Source organism: Ailuropoda melanoleuca, chromosome 3, assembly GCF_002007445.2.
Source record: "Ailuropoda melanoleuca isolate Jingjing chromosome 3, ASM200744v2, whole genome shotgun sequence".
Classification (NCBI taxonomy): Eukaryota; Metazoa; Chordata; class Mammalia; order Carnivora; family Ursidae; genus Ailuropoda; species Ailuropoda melanoleuca.
Window position 1 is genome coordinate 67,972,722 of NC_048220.1, and position 21,526 is coordinate 67,994,247.

Below are 21,526 nucleotides of genomic sequence, written 5' to 3' on the forward strand. Positions count from 1 at the left end.
GTGTCAGGCCCACTGTTAGGCCTGAGACAGGGGAGAGGATGATAAAAATGACAAAGGTCTCTGGCCAAAGGAGAACAGTTTGGGAATTAGGATTCCTCAAGTCGTCTTGACTGTCATCTGCACCCACCAAACCCTCCTCTCGGGAGCATCTTAAAGTGCCAAATGTGTCCCCAGCCTGGGACAGTGAATCCCACAGATGCCCAGACCAGGAAGCACAGGAAATCTACTTGCACAGTGATCATGTGGAGGCTGCATAAAAGACAAATTGATGCTTCCAGCAGGAAAACTAAAATTTGTTTGTGAGGAGATAGGGCTAAAACAAAAGAGACAGCATTGAATCTAAACCATTTCCTGTGACTTGGATTTCTTTTTTAAAAATTGGCCGCCTTATCATTTTCTTAGTCACCTTTTCTCTAGGCTTATTGGGGGCGTAGTCCCTCCCAGCAACCTCCATCTGCTTGGAAAACAGAATCAAGAGAATGAAGAGCCATGATGACACATCCGTCACTGGATGAAAATATTACGGGAAAAATCAACAAATGTACTACCATTTGCATGAAACCTATTAATGCCTCTTCAGACTAATGCAGTGAATTTTACATCACTGAGAGCAGCTGTGATCCACTGCTTCTAGTAATGAGGAGTATTTGAAACATCTGCAAATCACTGCTGCACCTAATTGCCAAGCAATATCATTACTTCTGTTCTCGGCAAGTAAATACTCTGTTGGCCAGAGGAAGGCATATCTTTAGCAAAGATTCATCTACTGGGCTCCTCTTTGCCCCAAATGCTATTGGGTTTCTTGTGTTTCCTGTTTTTCTCATGCTAGTACATGCAGATCCATGGCATTTTCGATTTTTTTTTAATCAAAACTATTGTCTGTTATTATTTATTTATTTTTTTTCCTACTGGCAATCCGTAACCATTTTGAGAGGTACAGTCTCGGTCAGGACCTTCCTCTCTGGTGTGTTGGTCCCAGCCAACATGAGCTTTTGCAAAGGCCAGGCAAAACGAGCTTCTGCCCTGCTGGGCTCTACGTGTCGACAGCGAACCCGTGAGGCGCCGGAGCTCGGTGGTCCGCGGCTACCGCGAGCGCACCGCGGGAGCCGCCGCAGAGATTGGAGGGCCATCCACCGGGATTGGGAGGAGAGACCCGGAGAAGGTGGAGAATAAGAATCATGTGTGTTCCTCGAGTGTACAACCCACATTTGAGTGACAAATGACGAGGACAACCTATAAAAACAACTAAGCGCAAGTCTACCCGAATCCATTTCCCCTCTGTGTGTGTGCGTTTTCAACTAACTTTGGGAACTCGTAGACGCGGCGTCGTGCCCCTCGCTGCCTCGCCTCCACCTGGGTTTCCCGCGCCCTGCCAGCCCGCTTCCGTACCTCCTTTTCCCCTAGGCTAAGGATGGAGGATCCCTTCAGCCCCTCAACTTTCTCGCCGGCGCCCAACGTCTCCGTACCTGTCTCTCCTGGCTGGGGTCTCAACTTCACTTCCGGACAGGGGGCCCCAGCCCCCGGGCCGCCGCCGCCGCCGCCTCCCGGACCACCCAGCCGCGGCATCCGCCTGGCCTTCCTGGGGGTCATCCTGGTGGTGGCGGTGGCCGGCAACGCCACGGTGCTGTGCCGCCTGTGCGGGGGTGGCGGGCCCTGGGCGGGTCCCAAGCGTCGCAAGATGGACTTCCTGCTGGTGCAGCTGGCGCTGGCTGACCTGTACGCGTGCGGAGGCACCGCGCTGTCGCAGCTGGCCTGGGAGCTGCTGGGCGAGCCGCGCCGGGCGGCGGGAGACCTGTCGTGCCGCTTCGTGCAGCTGCTGCAGGCGTCCGGCCGCGGCGCTTCTGCCCACCTCGTGGTGCTCATTGCCCTCGAACGCCAGCGCGCAGTGCGCCGGCCGCAGGGCCAGCCGCTGCCCGCGCGCGCCCTCGCCGCGCTGGGCTGGCTGCTGGCGCTGCTGCTGGCGCTGCCCCCCGCCTTCGTGGTGCGCGGGGGCGCCCCCTCGCCGCCTCCCGCCGCGCCCTCGGCCGCCCGCCCCTGGCCGGGAGAGCGTCGCTGCCGCGACATCTTCGCGCCCCTGCCGCGCTGGCATCTGCAGGTCTACGCGCTCTATGAGGCCGTCGCGGGCTTCGTGGCGCCGGCCGCGGTCATGGGCGTAGCATGCAGCCGCCTGCTCTGCGCCTGGTGGCAGCGCCTGCCCCAGGCCCCACTGCCTTCAGCGCCCTGGTCGGCGACTCCCGGCCGAGCCCCTGCGCCCAGTGCGCTGCCCCGCGCGAAGGTGCAGAGTCTGAAGATGAGCCTGGCGCTGGCGCTGCTGTTCGTGAGTTGCGAGCTTCCCTACTTCGCCGCCCGGCTGGCGGCCGCGTGGTCGTCCGGACAGGTGGGAGACTGGGAGACCGAGGACCTGGCGGCGGCACTGCACCTCGTGGGGGTGGCCAACAGCGCTCTCAATCCCTTCGTCTACCTCTTCTTCCAGGCGGGCGACTGCCAGCTCCTGCGGCGGCTGCGAAGGCGCCTGGGCGCAGTCTGCTGCTCGTGGGAGGGAAGAGCGGAGGACGATGAGGGGGCCGGGGGCCACCAAGCGCTTCACCGCCACCGCTGGCCCCACCCCCATTACCACCACGCTAGACGGGAGCAGCCCGAGGAGGGCGGCTTGCGCCCACCCCCGCCGCGCCCCCGGCCACTGCCCTGCTCCTGCGAAAGCGCTTTCTAGTTGCTCGATGGCCAGACGGGTCGGTCATCTGTCGCCGCCACACAGCCTCCACAGAACACGAGGCTGGCCCGGGTCTATCTAGATCATAAGGGGCAGGAGAGTCTCAGAGATTGCCCCTGAAGCTGTCCCCATCCTACACTCTGTTTCTTTCTAATGTTTACATTTTCCTACACTTTTCCAGTTTCTTCTCTCCCTTTCGGTTCTTCTCATATTTCCCAGTTTGGAGAAGAGTTTGAGCCACTGGGAAGTTGTAAAAACAAAGATACAGAGTTATTTTTGCAGTTCTCTTTGACGCTCCCATAGTGCTCTGGATAAGATCTTTTGGTTTAGCTAAATTGTCAAGCTTTCATTATTTGCTGTGTTATCATCCGTTTTTACTTATTTTGAATCGTGTTTAAATCAAGTGTACCTTCGAGACCAGAGAATTTGCCTTGCTTTCCAGAAGGAAAATCCCCACACTGCTCTCCCCGAGGAGCCTGGAAATTGTACCAGTGATACTGTCAGAAATGTAATCATGCTGTCACTGCAAAGCCACAGAGTATTTGTAAAATAAAAACATTACCCACAGAGCAATTAGTACTTTTTTTTCCATGGTAATGTGTTTTCTCAGAAGAAAATCGGTGTGGCCTTTATTTCCAGTCTTCACTTCAATAGAAGCTGGGGTTGTAGGAGGGACGCATAAAAGCTTCCCTTAGTCCCTTTCAGATATGCCCAGTTTCTGTAGGAAATTGTGCCTGTGCCCAAACTAGCCTTTACAGCTGAGGGGCTGTGCTCAGGTGTAGCCTCCCAGCTCAGAGTGCCCAGCAAACTAGAGAAATGAAACACCAAGGTGGTGTAGACGGGCAGGGCTCACTGTCCCAGGTGGAGCCTCATGGAGATGCTCAGCTGGGAAGAAAGCTGCACCCCCCCCCATGTTGCATGTATATGTAAAACTCGCTTTTGAAAATTGAAGGCAATGCCTATTGGTGTGTATTGCTAAGAACAAAGTCAAGAAGCAGATTTAAACCGTGACCTCCTCCTCTTAACTGTCTTTGGTTCTAGAAAGAAGTGGCAGCACTTATGAACAATATATCCACATGTTTACCAGTGTCTTTCATCTGAGAATCTGCGAGCTTTCCGTGACAGCGCTTCCTGTTCGTGCGCAAATGCCAAACTAAGATGGAGAAAGGGGATATGATATGATTGCTAGAGTTCGCTTGTAGAGTCAATGCTCTTTGAGGGCTTTCTCTGTTTACTTCACTGATGTATCCCAAACTCTTAAACAATGCTTGACATGTACTAGGCACTCACCACATATTTGTTAAATAATTCATCATATGAGTCAGGCAAATATAGAATGGATAAAAGATTTACAAAAATCTCCACTAAAATTGATTTACCTTTCTCAAATTCTGTCAAAAATGTTTCAAAGGTTTTCCTTCATCTTTTTAATTCCCCCACCCTGCATAGGATACTATGGTGTGTAATATAAGAATAAGTCAGCCAAAGAGAGAACACAGTTGTCTTCATGACATTATTTTTATTCAGCAGCATGACATTCATTGGCATTTTTATTCATTAATAAATATTAATTCCTTATTTTGTGCCAAGCAATGTGTTAGGCATTGGACATACTAAAATGAATAACACACATCTTTCCCTCAAAGGCCTTATAATCATATGTAGGAGACAATCTGACAATTACTGCACAGTAGCACATATGCTTTAATAAGGGTTCCACTCAGGGTGTTGGGTCACTGAAAAAGTACATCTGGACAACCTCAGGAGACTGAAGCGGTCATTCCAATGATGTTATGAAGGACCAACCAGTGGGAAAGGGGGAACAGGTAAAGTCAGGGATCAAGGCAGAAGCTCAGAGAGACTCAAAATATGACCTGTTGCATCACTTTGAATGTTCCCAACTGAGGATTTAAGCCAGCTGAGTTGCTGTTTCTGTTATTTGCAACTGAGGGCACCCTAACAGAAAAATGAGTTCAGCTGGTTTAAATTTATTTTCTCACATAACAAGAAGCCCAGTGGTAGAGCTGCTGCAGAGTTGGTTAGTCGAGTAGCTTCGTAACTTCAACGAAGTTGCCATCCTGACCTGGTGGGCTTGACATTAAGGTCTGCATTCCTTGAGGTCACAGAATGGCTGCTACAGTTCCAGGCATCACATTCATATATGACGATGTCCAGAAAAGGAAGAATTTCTCTTTTTTTCACTCTTTATAGGAGTGAAGAAACATTTCTTACAATTCCCAAGCACATGTTCCTGCATCGCTCATTGGCCAGAACTATATCATATATCAGTATGTAGACCATTTCAAGGGAAATGGGGCCACCATGATGGCTTAGACATGGAGCGGAAGATATGAGTTGCACAGTAAAGGGGTAAAAAAATGCGACTTCTATTTTTTAGAAAAGAAGGGGAAATGCTTATGGGAGGGCAAGACTAAACTTTCATACAATTGCCAAACTGTTAAGTTGATTTTTATAATCCATTAGAGAAATTTTAAGAACTCTCCATCTGGGTTAAAAATAGTATATATTCATATAGTTAATTTGAAATTAAACTGTATATTCCCAAGATTTTGTGGAAGAGTTGGTTAAGCCCAATTCATACTGAAATACTTCCACAGCTAAGGAAGTTTCTCTAATCTTAACTAAATCTGACACTTGAAGATAGAAGGTAGATCCACGTGACTTGGTTCCCATCTTTAGAGGCATTGTAGGTTAAGAAATTTGAAGCATCACCTCAGAATTTGATCCCCAGAACCTTCATTGCTATAGACAACTCAGAGATTCAGTTCTGTTCCCATCAAGGAAGCCCCCAAAGGTTATTTTAAATTTAGACTCTTGCTTGAGTGGGACATACCATTCACACTTCACAGCAAAAGTATGTGAACAGTTGACCCTGAACTTGATCTATTTTCTAGGTATTACCCAAATAGGATATGACTAGAGGAGAAACCAGACCACGTATTTGGAGTTGAGGAGGAATCAAATAATATACCCTCACCCACTGCACATTTCCCCTTGGAGTTAGATTTTAACTAGGCTGCTGCACACAGGCCTAGACTGCAGGACTCCAGGAGGCACTATTCATATAGATAGCAATGTAAATGTCACCACCAGAACTTTAAAACCTAAATACAAAGAATTCTATATTTTTAAAAAAAAATAACTGGCTGCATGGTAACATACAGCTAAAATAAGTAAACATGACCTATTACATAATTCGAAGCAGAGAGTATGTAGGAAACAGCCAGGAGTGGAATTAAAACACAATTAGTGACTAGCTATAATTCATTTACTAAAAATAGAATAGTCAAGCTGATTTGTGGAAGAGGAGGTTGATTTTTTCTAAGCTTCCTAGGAAGCTTCCCGGGAAACAAAAGAAAGTCAAAAATTGGAGGAGTTTCCCTGGCATTCCTAAAATGTTCTGACTTTATTGAAGGGAAGATATTATAATGAAAATGAATAGTCTAATTAAATTAAACAGATGTTTTGCTGAGCTGTGAGGCAGTATAATGAAAAGAGCAGTCTTTACAGCCTACAGACCTGGACTTGAATTTCATCTCTACCACTTAGTAGCTGCGTGACTTTAGGTTGTTTGCTGAATCTTTCTGAGTCTTGGTTTTCTTTTCTTTTTTTCTCTTTTTTTCTTTGCTTTCTTTTCTTTTCTTTTTTTTTTTGAGTCTTGGTTTTCTTATCAGTAAAAATGAGATATTATCTACGTCATAGGATCGATATATGTAAAAGTGTAAAATACTTGATGGGCGGAGGCGGCTCCTGTCAGTCTGTCTCTTCAGATTCACCCTAGTACTCAATATATAATAGTTATTATTATTTTCTAACACTGGGTCACAGGGATAAAATCCAGTTGAGTAATATTACATGAAGGGAAGCAAGGGATCTTGGGAAATCAATCTATGGAAGACTAATGGTGGCACATAGTAATAGGGAAGTTGGGCCTCACAGAAGGTATACTGTTAACAGTAATTGTTGACTGCTTCCTGGCGTCCATTTCTCCTTTTCTAGCAGGACTCAGATTCTTGTATCTAATGCCTCTTATGAGGAGTCAAGTGCTTTGAGGGAAGCTCAAACACTGGACCTTAATTAGTGTAAACACATCAAAGTAATTTCACTCCTCTTCCCTCCATGGCTTGCTCAGGAATGGTCATGTGATCCAGTTAAGACCAGTGAGATGTGTTATAGGGCAAGGGGAGTTGCTGGGGCTTCTAGGAAGAAGTCCTTAACCCTTCTGAGAGCCAATATGCTCTCTCCCTCTCTCTCTTAATGAAGGTAAATGAGGAAGCATGTAGTGCTCCTGCCTGCTGGCAGCCCACCTCTGACCATCAGAGGCCAGAAGATGAAAACAACACTATGCATATGGCAGAGTGGAGATATGAAAAGAACTGAGGTCCTTAATGACCTCACTGAGCTGTCAGGTCAAACACCAGAGGCATGCCTATTGGATGTCCTGTTAAATGAGATGCATTTTCTTATTGTTTGAGGCAGTTGAGCTGGATTTTCTGTTATTTGTGACAGCAAGCATGCTGTAATTGAAAAAGTTTGGCAAGAAAAAGAGTCTCATTTTAGCTTACTGCATGTTCTTTATCAAAGAAATAAGAACATTCCAAGTGTACTTTTATTTAGTCCATCAGCCAGTATGTATTGAAGAACCGTATTGGACACTATCTTGAGCATAGTGGAGCAAAGGGAAGAAAATAAAAAATGTAACTCATATTTTAAAAATTTGTATTCTATGAAGAACTTTGATTTTCATGGTAAGGACTTTGTTGAGAAATCTCAATCTACAATTATTAATGATATAGGACATTATTTGCAAATTCTTACCATTGGTGGTATGACTGATTTATTCATTAATTATTCACTGGTTATTTATTAAAGATCCATCATGTGAAAAGTACATAGGAACTTTTATATATATATATCACTTATCATAGACGTAAATTCCATTTAAAATTTAGCTTTTGGGTGGGAACTTAGGACCAACTATTACTGGTTGGCCAAACCTGGAATTGACAACCACAAAATGGGTTGGAGTAATTATATAATAGCTTCCAGTGAATCACTCTTCTTGATACCCACCCCTTGTGTAATCTTTTCCCACAGAGTCTGGGCTTGGTCATGTCACCTATTTTGGCATTGGACATCAAAAGATTGTTCACAAGCAGGGTACTGAAAAGCACATACACATGGGGCTTGCCCTCTCAGAAAAGCTGCCCTAATATCACTATGACATGAAGAAGCCAAGAATGAAAGAGCATATGGGGAGGGAGGCCCAGCTACTCAGCCACTGCAGCTGAGCCCAGTTCCCAACTGACTCTCCAGCTAACTGCAGCCACATGAGTGAGCCCAGGGGAGATGAACAGTGGAACTGCTGAGCTAACCTACAGACTTGTGAGAAATAAGAAATCACAGCCATGAAGTTTGGGGGTTTGTTTTGCAGCAATAGATAACTAAATCATGTCTGAGTAGTAAAACGGTGTTGGATACATTAAAAATGGAAGTCAAATGACCCAGATATCAGAACACAGGGTTCTAGCCTTCCACCACATGTCAAATTGGGATATTTACTGCTCACCATGTAATCTGATGAGACTTCACACCAACTTGAAATGCAGAGAACCCCAAGGGGAATATCAAGATCAAGGGAAAGAGTTAACCCTTTTTCCACGTGGCGAAATCTATTGCCAAACCCTGGCAGTTCTGGGTACAGTTTTATTAAGTAAGGTACTATTGTGTGCCTTACAAAATACCCATAAGATAAATAATGAGAACCATAATAATGATAGCTAAAATTTATTAATTTTTTTTTTTAGCAGTGGGCAGCAAAGTTTATTAAGCGATAGTACTGAGCAATAGTACAAGGCTCCCAAAGAGAAAGGGAACCCAAGAAGGTTGCTCTAAATAATTTCTATGACGCTTAGCACTTTACAAGCATCAATTCAATTAATCCTCACAACAACTTTAAGTGTTATATCATAATCCTCTTCATCTATTAGATAAGAAAATTGGGACTAAGGATAACTTGTCCATCATCAAACAGCTAGTAAGTGGCAGAGGTAAAGCCATGAGGGGTTCTTCATTGATGTTGGTGCTATTTTGTCATTTGAACAGGTAATAGCCAAGAAGTTCCTCTGAGCCTAAGATACTGGTCTTGTTTTATGTAAACTGTGTCTGTTAGAGCCGCAGCCTGGGCACACAAGTGTGAGGTGGGAAAGAACGTGTTACATTAAAAAATGGCTACCTGAAAAATTAAATGCATTTTAGAAAAACTACACAATTTTTTTTAAAGATTTTATTTATTTATTCGACAGAGATAGAGACAGCCAGCGAGAGAGGGAACACAAGCAGGGGGAGTGGGAGAGGAAGAAGCAGGCTCACAGCAGAGAAGCCTGATGTGGGGCTCGATCCCATAACGCCAGGATCACGCCCTGAGCCGAAGGCAGACGCTTAACCACTGTGCCACACAGGCGCCCCTAGAAAAACTACACAATTATATCAGAGTTTCATCATCTTAGCCTCCAAATTATCCAAGTAAAGAACTGACTTGCTAGGAATGGAGAACACTGCCAGCTATTCACCAAAATCCATTTCCCCTCCTCTGTTCAGCCAGAGACTACATTTCCCACTCTCCTTTGCATATAGTTAGAGCCATGTGACTATGTTCTTAGCAACAGAATGTGAACAAAAGTGACATGGGTGGCTTCCAGACTTGGGTCTTAAAACATAGACATTGGGCTCCTCCATGCTGTCTTTCCCCTTCCTGTTGGCTGGAAAATATGATATGATAGTCACACAATGTAACCATGATCAGGTTCAGCCTTGCAGATGTGGACAACATCCTAGAAGGTGACAGAGCAACAAGATAAAAGGAATCTGGGTCCTTTCTGGATCTTGCAGGACAAAGGCAGCCTAAACTGGACAGAAGATTATGTGACAGAGAAATAAATTTCTTTAAGGCACTGAATTTTGGGAGTCTCCTTATTTCAGCTAGCCTTTATCTTAACTTTATTTCAAGGTTATATTAGATTAGACTAAGGGATGGTTTTGCTTCTTTTTTGTTCCACAGGGCTTCTGTGTTTGCAGGGGAGCTTGGTGACAATTTGGACTGACCAAGTCTAGAATGTAACTCTTCAGAGGCTTGAGGGACCCTAGGTCCAAAATGTCTGAACAAAATCATGCCCGTGGGATGTCTTTTTTTTTTTTTAAAGATTTTATTTATTTGAAGAGAGAGAGAAAAAGAGATAGCGAAAGAGAGCACAAGCGGGGAGGAGAGGGAGAAGCAGGCTCCCCACTGAGCAGGGAGCCCTACGCAGGACTCAATCCCAGGACCCTGGGATCATGACCTGAGCCGAAGAGAGATGCTTAACCGAATAAGCTACCCAGCTACCCAGGATGTCTTTTATTTGCCCCCAAAGAACATCACTTAACCCTAGGAAACACTTTTTGTTCAAAAAAAAAAAATCTAAAAGTTGGGTATGTTCGAGAAACCCAATGCCCATGGACATCAATATAAGAGCCAGCATCAAAAACAGGGCAGGCTCTGTGGTTGTCCGTAACAACATCAACCATTCTCTAACTATTCTCTTGCCTTACTAAAAGAATCCTAATTTTGTTCAGGACTAACGTGTTCTAGTTATCTGTTGTTATGCAACAACCTATCCCAAATTTTGTGGTGTAAAATAACCACCACTTAATTACACTTATGGATTTTGTGGATCAGGGCGTGGACAGAGTATAGGAGAGCTGGTTTGTCTCTCTTCCATGATACCTGGGGCCTTAGTGGGGGAAGACTCAAATGACTGGGGTCTACAATGGGACGCTTCTTTACTCATATATCTGCTGCCTTGGCTGGAACATTCAAAAGCAGGGCTCATCAGGAACTACTGACTAGAGTCTCTAAGCATGGCCCTCTACGTGGTTTTGACTTTCTTACTGCATGGTAGCCTTAGAGCAGTCAAACTTCTTTTAAGGCAGCTCAAGTTTTCAAGAACAAACGTTCTGTGAGCAATATGGAAGCCACATGGCTTGGTATGTCTTGTCTCAGAAGTCATACAGAGTCCTCTGTACTCTACTGTTGAAGCAGTCATAAACCTGCCCAGATTTTTAAAGGCATAAACCCTACCTTCTAATGGAAGAAGTGTCAAAGAATTTGGTGTCATATTTCACAACTGCCACTTCACCCATCAAGTAAGATAACCCTCCCCCAGCTCTGGGAGATACCTAAGTCAACCATGGTCATCCCATTCTGCTTGCTGGTTGACTGGTTCTGGACAATGAAACTAGAGGCAAGGGCTTCTGGCAAAGGTTTCCTAACTTTAAATAGGAGGTATCAGTAGAGGTAATTCTTTCTCTTCCTCTGAATGGTGTAGTTTATAGATGTGACCTGAAGCTCTCACAGCCATCTTGTAACCCACAGAATGGAGATAACCTTAAGAGAAGGCCACCATCATACAGCTCAAAGAATGGAAAGGTAAAAAACCCAAGTCTTTGATTATGTAGTTGAGCAGCTGAATTCACCAAAGTTGGAGTCATCCAACCTCAGACTGTCTTATGTGAAATAGTAAATTTTCTAATTGTCTAATCAGCTTGAGTTGCTGTCTTCTCTAAAGTCATCCAAGTGGTTATAGGGAATGTATTAGTCTAGGTTCTCCAGAGAAACAACAATAGTGTGTGTGTGTACACATATATTTATATGTTATAAGGAATTGGCTCAAGCAATTACAGAGGCTGAGAAGTCCCACGATGTGCTGTCTACAAGCTGGAGACCCAGGAGAGCTGATGGTGCAGTTCCCGTTGGAGAGGAGGAGACCAATGTCCCAGCACAGTCAGGCAGAGAGAGTGAATTCTCCCTTTCTCCGGTTTTGTGTTCTGTTGCTCTTTTGTTCTATTGAAGCCCTCAGTGGATTAGATGATGCCCAGCCATACTGGGGAAGGCAATTTGCTTTAGTCAGTCTACCAATTCAAATGCTCATCCAGAAACACCCTCACAGACATACCCAAAAATAATGTTTAACCAAATATCTGGGCATTCCTTGGTCCAGTCAAGCTGATACATAGAATTAACCACCAGGAGAGACTACAGGGTTTCCTTATAAATTCATCCCAGATAGAGTCAATTATGCCTGCAAATTTTTGTTTCTCTCTCTTCCTGAAAGTGCTCTAAGCCATCTATCATTTCACCTAATTCTTTAAAGACGGAAGGATACAGATGATTGAGAATTTAGCCTGGATCATCATCATCTAAAAGGTTACATTAAAACAAAGTATTTGCAGAATGCAATTCTAGACATTCAAGAACCACTCTACAAGCTGTGAACTCCATTCCTTTGGCCAGTGAAGCCACACCACTGTGTTAAAATGAGTATTAGAACTGCTGCACTGTAGACGAGGTAGCAAACATGTAGCAAACATTTCCTCAGCTAGCTGGATAGAGTTTTTTGAGGGCATTCTGAATTTTTAAAAAGGATTTGTATTCTTCACTGAGCATTTATCATTACTGCATATATTTTAAATGTAGCCACTGAAAGCTTGACCTAGGCCAACATGTTCCAGAGTATACTGTGCGAAGCAACAGATGCTTCCATATTAATATATCATAAAGGAGAAAAAGAATTTCAGAGTTAAACGTTTAGCACACTAGGTTAAATAGATCTCTCTTTTTAGTTTTTTATTATAAAATACATAGAAATGTTGAAGAATAATACAAAAGAACACCCACATATTCACCATTGAGATTCAACAGTCGTTAACATTTTGCCATCTTTCCTTTTACACATCTATATATATTTTGCTGTCTTTGAATAACTTGAAAATTAGCTGCAAACACTGTATCATTAGCCTTCACCTCTGAATACCTGAGCATGCACCTTCTAAGACATTCTAGCATGACTACAAGAGCATTACCACACTTAAGGGAGTTAACATTTCCTAAAATCTCCTAATACTCAGTCCATATTCAAATTTTCACTTTTGTCCTCAATATAATTTGAAAATTTTCCTTTTGAGCCAAAATCTAATCATAGTGTATACACTCTGCCTTTGATTGCTATGTCTTCCTGGTTTCTTTTACTCCAAAATGACCTCCCTGACCTTTTAACCAAAAAAGCTATTGTGTTTTTTGAAAAAACCAAGCCAGTTTTCTTGCAGAATATCCCACATTCCGAATTTTTCTGAGTACTTCCTTGTAACTTCTATTTGATTCCTCTCTTCCCAACCAGGTTTCTTGAAAGCAGGACCTCTCAGAGCCTTCAATATGCTAAGTGCAAAACAACCCTCCAAGTGAACACGTTTTAGGAACCTCTGCCTTCTTTGCAATAACCCTTTCTTTGGGAAATGTCCCCACTTTCAAAACACACACACACACACACACACACACACACACACACACACACGGGGCTTCCAGCAGTCACATATGGACTTTGTAGCCTGACCTCTGGGGCTAGTCCATTAGAACCACCTCCTTAAAGACTAATACAGATTTAAGGGAGAAGAAGACTAGGAAAATCAGGATAAAATACTCAGTTTAGGTGAGTTCAAAAGTGATACCCAAAGTAGGATATTGGTAATGCCTACACTTCAAGGGAATAGGCAGTAGAAATGTGTGGAGTTAGGGCCCTAGAGAAGGCACAACCAAGATGACACACACTAAAGTCAAGCCAGCTTGGACAATACCAGAGCAAGCACAGGTCTGGCTTAGATGTTGATCTGGTGGAAGGTTATCTTCTCTTGGGATCATCCAGTTAAAGAAAAATTTGTTTTTGCACAGTGCTTCTTTTGGGAAGATCCAGGGGAGAAAAAATCCAGGCTAGAAAGCAAGAAGTAAGTTAAAGGAAGGAAAGAAGGCACTCAGTTTGGTAAGCAGTGCATATGGCAGATAAAGACACCAACCTAAGGAGCAAGTTAACATGTTAGAAACTCACCCAAGCCTTCCTAGAAGGAACAGAGGCACAGCGGAAGGGACTGAAGCTTTGAAGATATATTCTACCATATACAGACAAAGCCAGAGTTGAGGTAAGGCCATAGTTTTGAAGAGCATGTGGCAGAGGTATTCTTGCTCCCTAAGGCCTGAGGAAACCAGATTCAGAAGCATCAAGAGCAGTATCAGAACTGTGCCACAAATTGATACCCCAGGTGCAGCAAAGGTGAGGAATATTGGAGAATCATCCCTGGCAGCATTTTGCGTGAACCTAACCAATTCTATAACAAGATAAGGAGAAGTCAGACACTGTGTCAAGACTTAAAATGCTGCTCTCAAGAGATGTGGAGACCCACCTTTAATGCAGCATATGCATGCCAGGAACACTGGGCTCGGGCTCGGCGGAGTGTTAGACAGCACCACACAGCCCTCACCCCTTGGCCTCATGTGAAGGGACTTCAACCAGACCAGCTCTCCTGGAATCTCTCCACTGCTGGGGTGAGAGGAGCCAAATTAAAACCAAAACAAACAACAACAATCAAAACCAAAACAAACATTCTCCCTATTTAGGTTCTAAACCAATGTCTAGGGAGAAACTGAGGTTCAGAGATTAAATCGTCTTGCAGGTTAAAGCCCAAAGATAACCAAATCCAAGGAACTGCAGTTCAAAAATCAAAATTTCCTATCCTGTATGAAAAAATTAAAGACCTTGGTTGCCGATTTCACATAGCCTCTGCTGGAGAAGTCCCCTGAAGCACGGGGGACTTTTGGATCCTTCCTTCAGCAGCCGGAGCTGCAGACTGCTCTCCCTGAAACGGGGAATTCCCTTAGGACCTCTGAGGCTCTATTTGTTCATTTCCCAGTTTATGATGAGCCTCACTCTTTTAAAAAGTTCAAAGTGTTAACAGGAAGCAGAACTTTACTGCAGCACTGGTTCCTAACCCCCCTATTTAACTTAGGAAACAAACCACCCCCCACTCCTAGAACAATGGCCAAGCAAAACTGTTCTGAGAACCCAGTACTTGGGGTTACCAAAGACTCTCAAGAAGAGGCTTAGGATATGACATAAGAAAGGCGCTTGGCCTCGGCTTCCCCAGGGTGGATGCCAGTTGGTGGATGCAGGTGGTCCAAATCTACAACCTGGGAGGTGAACTCAACTGGGAGAAATCCGCTCATAAAAGGTTAATTTGGCATCATGTTTAATAACTCTGGGGATGGGGAGAAGATCCATCTATGCATTTACCTGAGATAGAGGCAACTGAATCTGCCTTCTTACAAGTTTAGAAATTTGCAAAGGTGGAGGTCCCCATCTCTTCTTCTTCTTACAGATCAAAAATCTCTTCACTGTCATTTCCATTCTGAGTGCTCCTACTTAACTGAGCAGGGCCTCTATGGAGCTCTCTTGGAGCATGTATTTTCAGTCCTGTGCCTCAGTGACTGCTTCCAATGACTTTGGCTAAGCAATCTGCCTCTAGGTATGCTTTCTCCAGCACCATCTGGACTCAACGAGGTGGTGTGGAGTGACTTTGAGCATGTGACATCTACACGAATCCAAGGCTAGCTCTGCCATGCTTCCCTTTCTGGGCCAGAATGCAAATGGAATTTGGAGCAGCCCAGGCAGCCTACCCACGCTGTCCTGGATAATTTCCAGTTAGATACTCATTAGTACTTTGTAGCAGGCACGGAGCTCAGCCGCCCTGCAGTTTAAATGTAGCTCAGGGTAGATCCAGGTCACAGTGGGTGGGACAGGGAGGCTCTCTTCAAGAAAAAGAATACAAAATAATAAATTAAAAAATTAGGTATGAAAGTGAATGTTCAGAATGGGCGAATAATCACAAAAGATACAAATATTAAAAATCAAACATAATAGCAAATATTTATTAATTGCTAGACACACTGCTATCATAGTTTTTGCCTACAATTTTTGTCTCTCACTCTTTACTCGTCCCTTCATATAATGATTTAAAAATATTTTACATAAAGACAACAGAAAGAGAACTTGATCTTTCCTATAGCACAATCTTTTTTTAATCGACAGAAAGCATAAAACAAACGATAGTCTTAGTACAGGTTTGTGTACTTACAGACATAGGAATTATGATAAATTCTACTTCATGTGATTCCCATCAAGAAAGATGCATGAATTTATAGGCTGTATTATATATCCCACGTGTACCGTCTATGAGAACAGAATCCTGTGCTTACAATTTTACCAAGAGTCTAATGATAAGACAAATTTTCCATAGAATAGTGGCTCTATCTGTTCAAATCTTATTTCTCCCCAAGACTTCCATAATCCCTGGGGCAGACACCACAGCACATAGTCACACTTTGAAAGCACCCTGGCCTGAGTGCTAGCATATAAGGAGAGCCATCACAGTGGGCACTGGGAGTATTTTTGGAGGCTGTTTTTACACTAGGATGGCCAGCAAAAACTTAACTGTACACCACAACTGGCTGCAAACCATATAAATATATCCCACCAAACACAAATTAAATACATTTCCAACTCAAATGTCTCTCAGCCAAATCCCAAAAATGCCTGGGTGACAGAAGGAAAAGAGACAACGGCCTTCATCCACTGAAGTTAAATTATCTTACTCTTGCACGTTTACAAAAACATATGACAACTATTCCTTTCTCTCTTCTCTCTCCCTCACAAACAATTCAGTCCTAAAGCCAGTAGGGAGGACAGGACAGGGTATAGACACCTATGCTGGCTACGGGACTGGGGGGACATACGGTGGCTTAGAGAGGAGAGACAGAGGCCCAGTGGGGTAGATGGCAACACAGCAGTGTAGTGAGTCTCCTTCAAGCTGAATGAGTAGGGAGCCCTAGGGGGCTCCGAGGCCAGTCTATGTGAAGTTCCTGCCAAAGATGCAGAATCTGAATCTCATCATAAAGACATGTCAGACAAACTGCAGTTGGGGGGGGGCATTCTATAAAATATAAGGCCTAAAATCTTTGAAAATGTGCATGTCATGAATGTTAAGACTGAGAAATCATCCCAGGCAAGGAAGTGAAACAGACATGGCAACTAAATCGACTTGATTCTGAACTGGATTTGAGGATCAGATGTCAGGGTTAACTTCCTGCTTCTGATGGCTGTATTGCAGTTTGTAGAAGAATGTCCTTGTTTGCAGGAAATATATACTAAAGCATTAAAGGCTGATGTGGCATCAGATTAGCAACGTACTTTTAAACGGCTGCTGTGATGGAGTTCCCTGTACTACTTTTGTGTTATTCTGTGTGCTTTCAAATTACAGTAAAAGGATATAAAGGATGACCATGGGAACACATAACTAGAGCTGCCCAGGACCTTGGAAAGGGCCCACAAATGTGAGGGGACCTGAAGCGTATGTTTCATTAACTTCACTATCTCTAATTGCAGTAAATATTCTGTGTAGATACATTGTTCCTGTAATTTAATCCTTGCCTTGGCTATGCCCGCTTTCTGAGGTCTTTTGGCCTTCCTACCTTTGCTAAGAATGAATGTGGTAGAATGAGTCTGTTCTAAACACGCTTCAAGGTCAAGAAGCAGCAGCCTGCACCCTACAACGCACATTACAAGGCCCTTTGCTGGGGCCACGGAGCTCTGTGCCTACTTTGTTTAGCCTGGCTTGGTACTAATGGCCACTGTTTTGCTTGAGGCTCACTACAGACAACGTGGTGTTCGCTGACCACACTCCCTTCTCCGCTGCCTACTTATGGTCAGCTCGTGTAGCATTTACTTAATGCCCAGGACTTGGAGTTCCACTTGCAACATAAAATTCACAGTGGGTAAGAAATCTCAAAATCTCCACCTTTCACTCCTTTTTTTGTATGCTCAGCTCAGCAACCCTCCCCCCTTTCTACAAAAGTGTGTGCCTAAAGAGAGCACAATCTCTCAAGATGGACAGCTCTAAGGTAGAGGGCAGCAATTTGGGCATGTAAATTTAATTCAGGAGATGTTAGCAAATCCATTTGACTGCACATTTAAGCTACCCCAATCTAGATTTTTATTATTAAATAAAGTTTACACTTTGATTTCTTTTTTTTTTTTTTAAGATTTTATTTATTTATTCGACAGAGATAGAGACAGCCAGTGAGAGAGGGAACACAAGTAGGGGGAGTGGGAGAGGAAGCAGCAGGCTCATAGCGGAAGAGCCTGATGTGGGGCTCGATCCCCTAATGCCGGGATCACGCCCTGAGCCGAAGGGAGACGCTTAACTGCTGTGCCACCCAGGCGCCCCTACACTTTGATTTCTTACTGTATCTCTCAGTTGGTTCCAAACTCAGGCAAGGAAAAAAAAAAAAGGTTTTTTATCGGGTCCTCTTAAAGTCCAATACAACTAAAAGATGATGACACCTTCCAGAGTAGTGACAGCAAATAAAGAAAAGCAGCGCAATAATTTGAAGTATATTTTAGGAAGTAGAATTGACATGACTCAGTGCTGGATTAGATGGGGGGGATACCACAGGGGTCCCTAAGACCATATCATATTTGGGGATTCACTAGAATGACTCATGGAATTCATTATATAGTTCTTATCATACTAAGATGATTATAATGATATTATAAGGATACACAGCTGGATCATAAGGAAAAAGGACACAGGTGGAAAATGGAAGAATCCAGGTGCAGGCTTCCTTATGTTCTCTCCCTCTCTGGAGGGGTAACACAGCCAGCAACGAAAATGCAGAAACATGTGTGCAATGTTTTTGCCCAGGGAAGCCTGTTAAAGACTCAACACCCAAAGGTTTTTATTGGGGGTTGGTCATGTAAGCACCTCTGCTTAGCATGTACCAAAGTTCTAGATTCCCAGAAGGAAAGCAGGTTGAGGTCGGCATAAACCATATTGTTTGTGCAAACAATTTAGTCACAGTGAGGCATCCTTCTTGTTTAGAGAAAATCTTATATCAGTGTAGGGAACTATTTGCCAGCCAAATTCCCAGACACCAGCTAGGGGCCAACCTTATAAGCAGAGCTTTATAAGGATAGCAGTTTTAGGTCAGCTATGTCAACTCTTTTCTGCACAGGAGAAGTGAGAAAAGGGGAGATGTGAGTATGGCTTCCAGGTTTCTCCCTTAAGCATGTAGATGAACAGGCTGTCACTTATGGAGATGGAGGGAACAAAGGAAGTATAGGTTTACAGGAGAACTTTAGTGTTTCAATCTTGAACACATAAAACTGAAGATAGCAATGAGATGTTAGGTCAAATTATGCTTTGGGGCAATCATAAACAACCTTAGAATTTCAGTGGCTTAACACAACAAACTGATTATTTCTCACTTGTTACATATCTTTAATGGCTCAGTGGAACGTAGTGACTGGTGGGTGGTCTCTGTTCCACATGGTCACTCAGGGACCCAGGCTGGTAGAGGTCCACCATCTAGAATGTCTGTGGTTGTGACCAAAAAAAAAAAAAAAAAAAAAAGAGAGAGAGAGAGAGAGACACTGGAGAGGTGGAATAGGAGCTCTTCTATGCTTCAATCTAGGAGTGACACACTGCATATTCACCCACTGCCCACTGGCCAAAAGCAGTCACAGAGCCTCAACCAACTGAAATTGGGGTTGGAAATGTGGGGTAGTAGATGGGCTGTTTGGTGAACACCACTGTTTCTGCCACAATATCCAGGTAGGAATGTCATATAGGTGCCCACAACAAATGAATATTATGGAGATTTTCAGTTAGGAGTCATAAGCAGAAAGGTTGTATTTAAAGCCACTCTCACTTTCTCATTATCTGAATCCCAATAGCCTAATAAGAGCAGTGTTGTCACCCTTTTCTGGTTTGAACGAATAGGAAATCCAGAATGGTTGATACTCTTCAAACCTCCCTGTAGTGAAACTATCAGCACATTGATGTCTTCATTAGCTCACAAAACAGATTACAGTTTAGGACTGAAGGCAGGTTTTGAACATCTCTAAGAGGAAAGGCTTGGTCCCAAAAAAGCCTGCCTAGGCATAGCCTGATGCTCAGAGCACAGGAGAGGGGCTCACAGAGATGAAAAGGGACATTTAAAACTACTTTTAGACAAAGATACTGAGGAGCAAGTTCACAGGGGCAAAGTTGCTTTCCGTGGTAGGTAACAAAACTCACGCCAGGGCTACCACTAGGTGTCAATAGTAGGAAAGGAAAAGATGAAAGCAAAAATGGAGGAAGGTTCTAGAGGAAGATGCAGATTGGTTCCAAGGAGAGAAAAGGAAGAAAGTGTTCTCACACTCCCATTAAAGTTTTCCAGGCATTTCATATTATTAGATGATTAACCCCATTAATACTTTAGGTAGAGATAAAAGAAACTTTCCATTTCTCTTTCTCCCTCTTGTGTATATACGGGTGCATAACAACTGAGGTCTTTAGTTTATTAGAAACCAGATTTAAGGTCAATGAATCTAAGATGTGTCTTATTTTAATGCCCAGATTATGCCAAGGCAAGAAAGAAGGACTTTTCATTAGATAGAGCAAACCTTATTTAGTCCTTCCATGACACAACCAAAAGACTTCTAATAACCTCCATGGCCATAAAATAATTTGGATGGCTAATTGATAATGTAAATTATAATAATCCAAATATATTTTATTATCTCTTTGGTAAAGCAGTTCATCAAAACCAGATGGTTAGTTTTTGCTTGGATCAGTGAAATAAATGGTCAAAAGGGAAATTATCCCATAAAATACTGTCATCCTAAAACTATACTGAACAGAAGAGAAATCAAAAGAAACTAGCACTGGAGGCAAATCCATCATTTCGGTTTTCTCAATCTCTTATATGTTGAGGCTTATAGAAAAAAATGGTATTTGCATGGCACACTCAAGTAAATGGACAAGGCCCCTGGGTTTCAGCTGCCTGAGACCCACTGGGCCACTCTAGGACCTGAGATCATTATTCAGGATTTTAAATATAGATTGTGGTTTTCAACCTTGAGTTCACACTGGAGTCACTTGGGAAGTTAGAAAAAATATATTGACCCCTCCTAACCCTCTCACCCCCACCCCCCAGGTTTCATTGGTCTGGCCATCATGACTGTCTAAAACTCCCAGGTAACTCTAAGGCATAACCCGAGTTAAGAAGTACAGCATTAGAAGACAGTCAAGGACACTTTAAAAAACATTCCAGACTCAACTACCTTCCAGTTTTGAATACAAGTAGGAAGTGGGTTTTTGATTGTTTTTTAACTCCTGAAGTACAGAGAAAAAGTTGCAATGTTCAAAAAATTAAAGTGAAAAACCACCACCTCCAATGCAACCACTAAGTTTTTTTTAAAAATTTTTATAAAAAGCTTATGTGCAAACATACCTATTTGTATCTTGAGAAATAATTTTTACTAATACTAAAGAATTGTGTATTGTATACTTTCCTTTTTTAACATTCAATACATTCATGAAATCTGGTCTGTGAGTATATGGCTACAAAGTAATTCACATGTCCACACTATATCTTATTTAACCAACGTTCCCTTTTGCCGATCACTTCAGCTATTCTTATTCTTTCCTTGCAATAAGCATCCTTATACATGGATTACATGCATCGTGAGGACCTTCCGGAAATTTTTTTATTAGGTAAATTCCGGAGAGTGAGATTGGTGGGTGCATTTAAAATCTATGCAAGGGGCGCCTGGTTAGCTCAGTTGGAAGAGCCTAAGACTCTTGATCTCCAGCCCCGTGTTAAGTGTAGAGATTGCTTAAATAAGCAAATAAACTTGAAATAAAATAAAATGTGGATAAATGTAATGAGATTAACGTTCAAAAGTAAATAGATGCCACCTACGTTTGTCAAGCACACTTTCACTACTATCAGTTCGGGAGTCCCAGCAGAGCACGGTTCGGGGGTGGGGGGGTCATCAGCGCGCAGTGCCAAAGAGGTACTCCCCGAGGCCAGGCGCTCTCGGGTCACGTGGGCGA

The 21,526-nt window shown here is 43.3% G+C and overlaps 1 protein-coding gene and 1 long non-coding RNA gene across 3 annotated transcripts; one reads left to right on the forward strand and one right to left on the reverse strand.

The window, feature by feature from the left end:
* The first annotated feature begins 1,272 nt into the window (after positions 1 to 1,272).
* On the forward strand, positions 1,273 to 2,925 carry GPR150 (G protein-coupled receptor 150). Of its 2 annotated transcripts, XM_034656525.1 has the most exons (2): positions 1,273 to 2,377; positions 2,474 to 2,925. In XM_034656525.1, exons 1-2 carry the CDS (start codon positions 1,412 to 1,414, stop codon positions 2,708 to 2,710), a joined length of 1,203 nt encoding a protein of 400 aa, XP_034512416.1. In that variant the 5' UTR covers positions 1,273 to 1,411; the 3' UTR covers positions 2,711 to 2,925. The 2 variants fall into 2 exon arrangements, with proteins under 2 accessions (XP_034512416.1, XP_019664150.2); XM_019808591.2 differs by having other exon boundaries at positions 1,273 to 2,925.
* Positions 2,926 to 9,093: 6,168 nt separating this feature from the next.
* LOC105241409 lies at positions 9,094 to 21,503 on the reverse strand. The gene is made up of 3 exons (XR_860459.3): positions 21,393 to 21,503; positions 13,997 to 14,130; positions 9,094 to 11,649 (listed from the first exon to the last, which is right to left on the reverse strand). It is a non-coding gene; the product is annotated as an uncharacterized LOC105241409 (long non-coding RNA).
* Between the last annotated feature and the right edge of the window lie 23 nt (positions 21,504 to 21,526).

Bases quoted from the DNA above. Each gene is read 5' to 3' on its own strand.
- GPR150 (XM_019808591.2), top strand. From the start codon at position 1,412: ATGGAGGATCCCTTCAGCCCCTCAACTTTCTCGCCGGCGCCCAACGTC.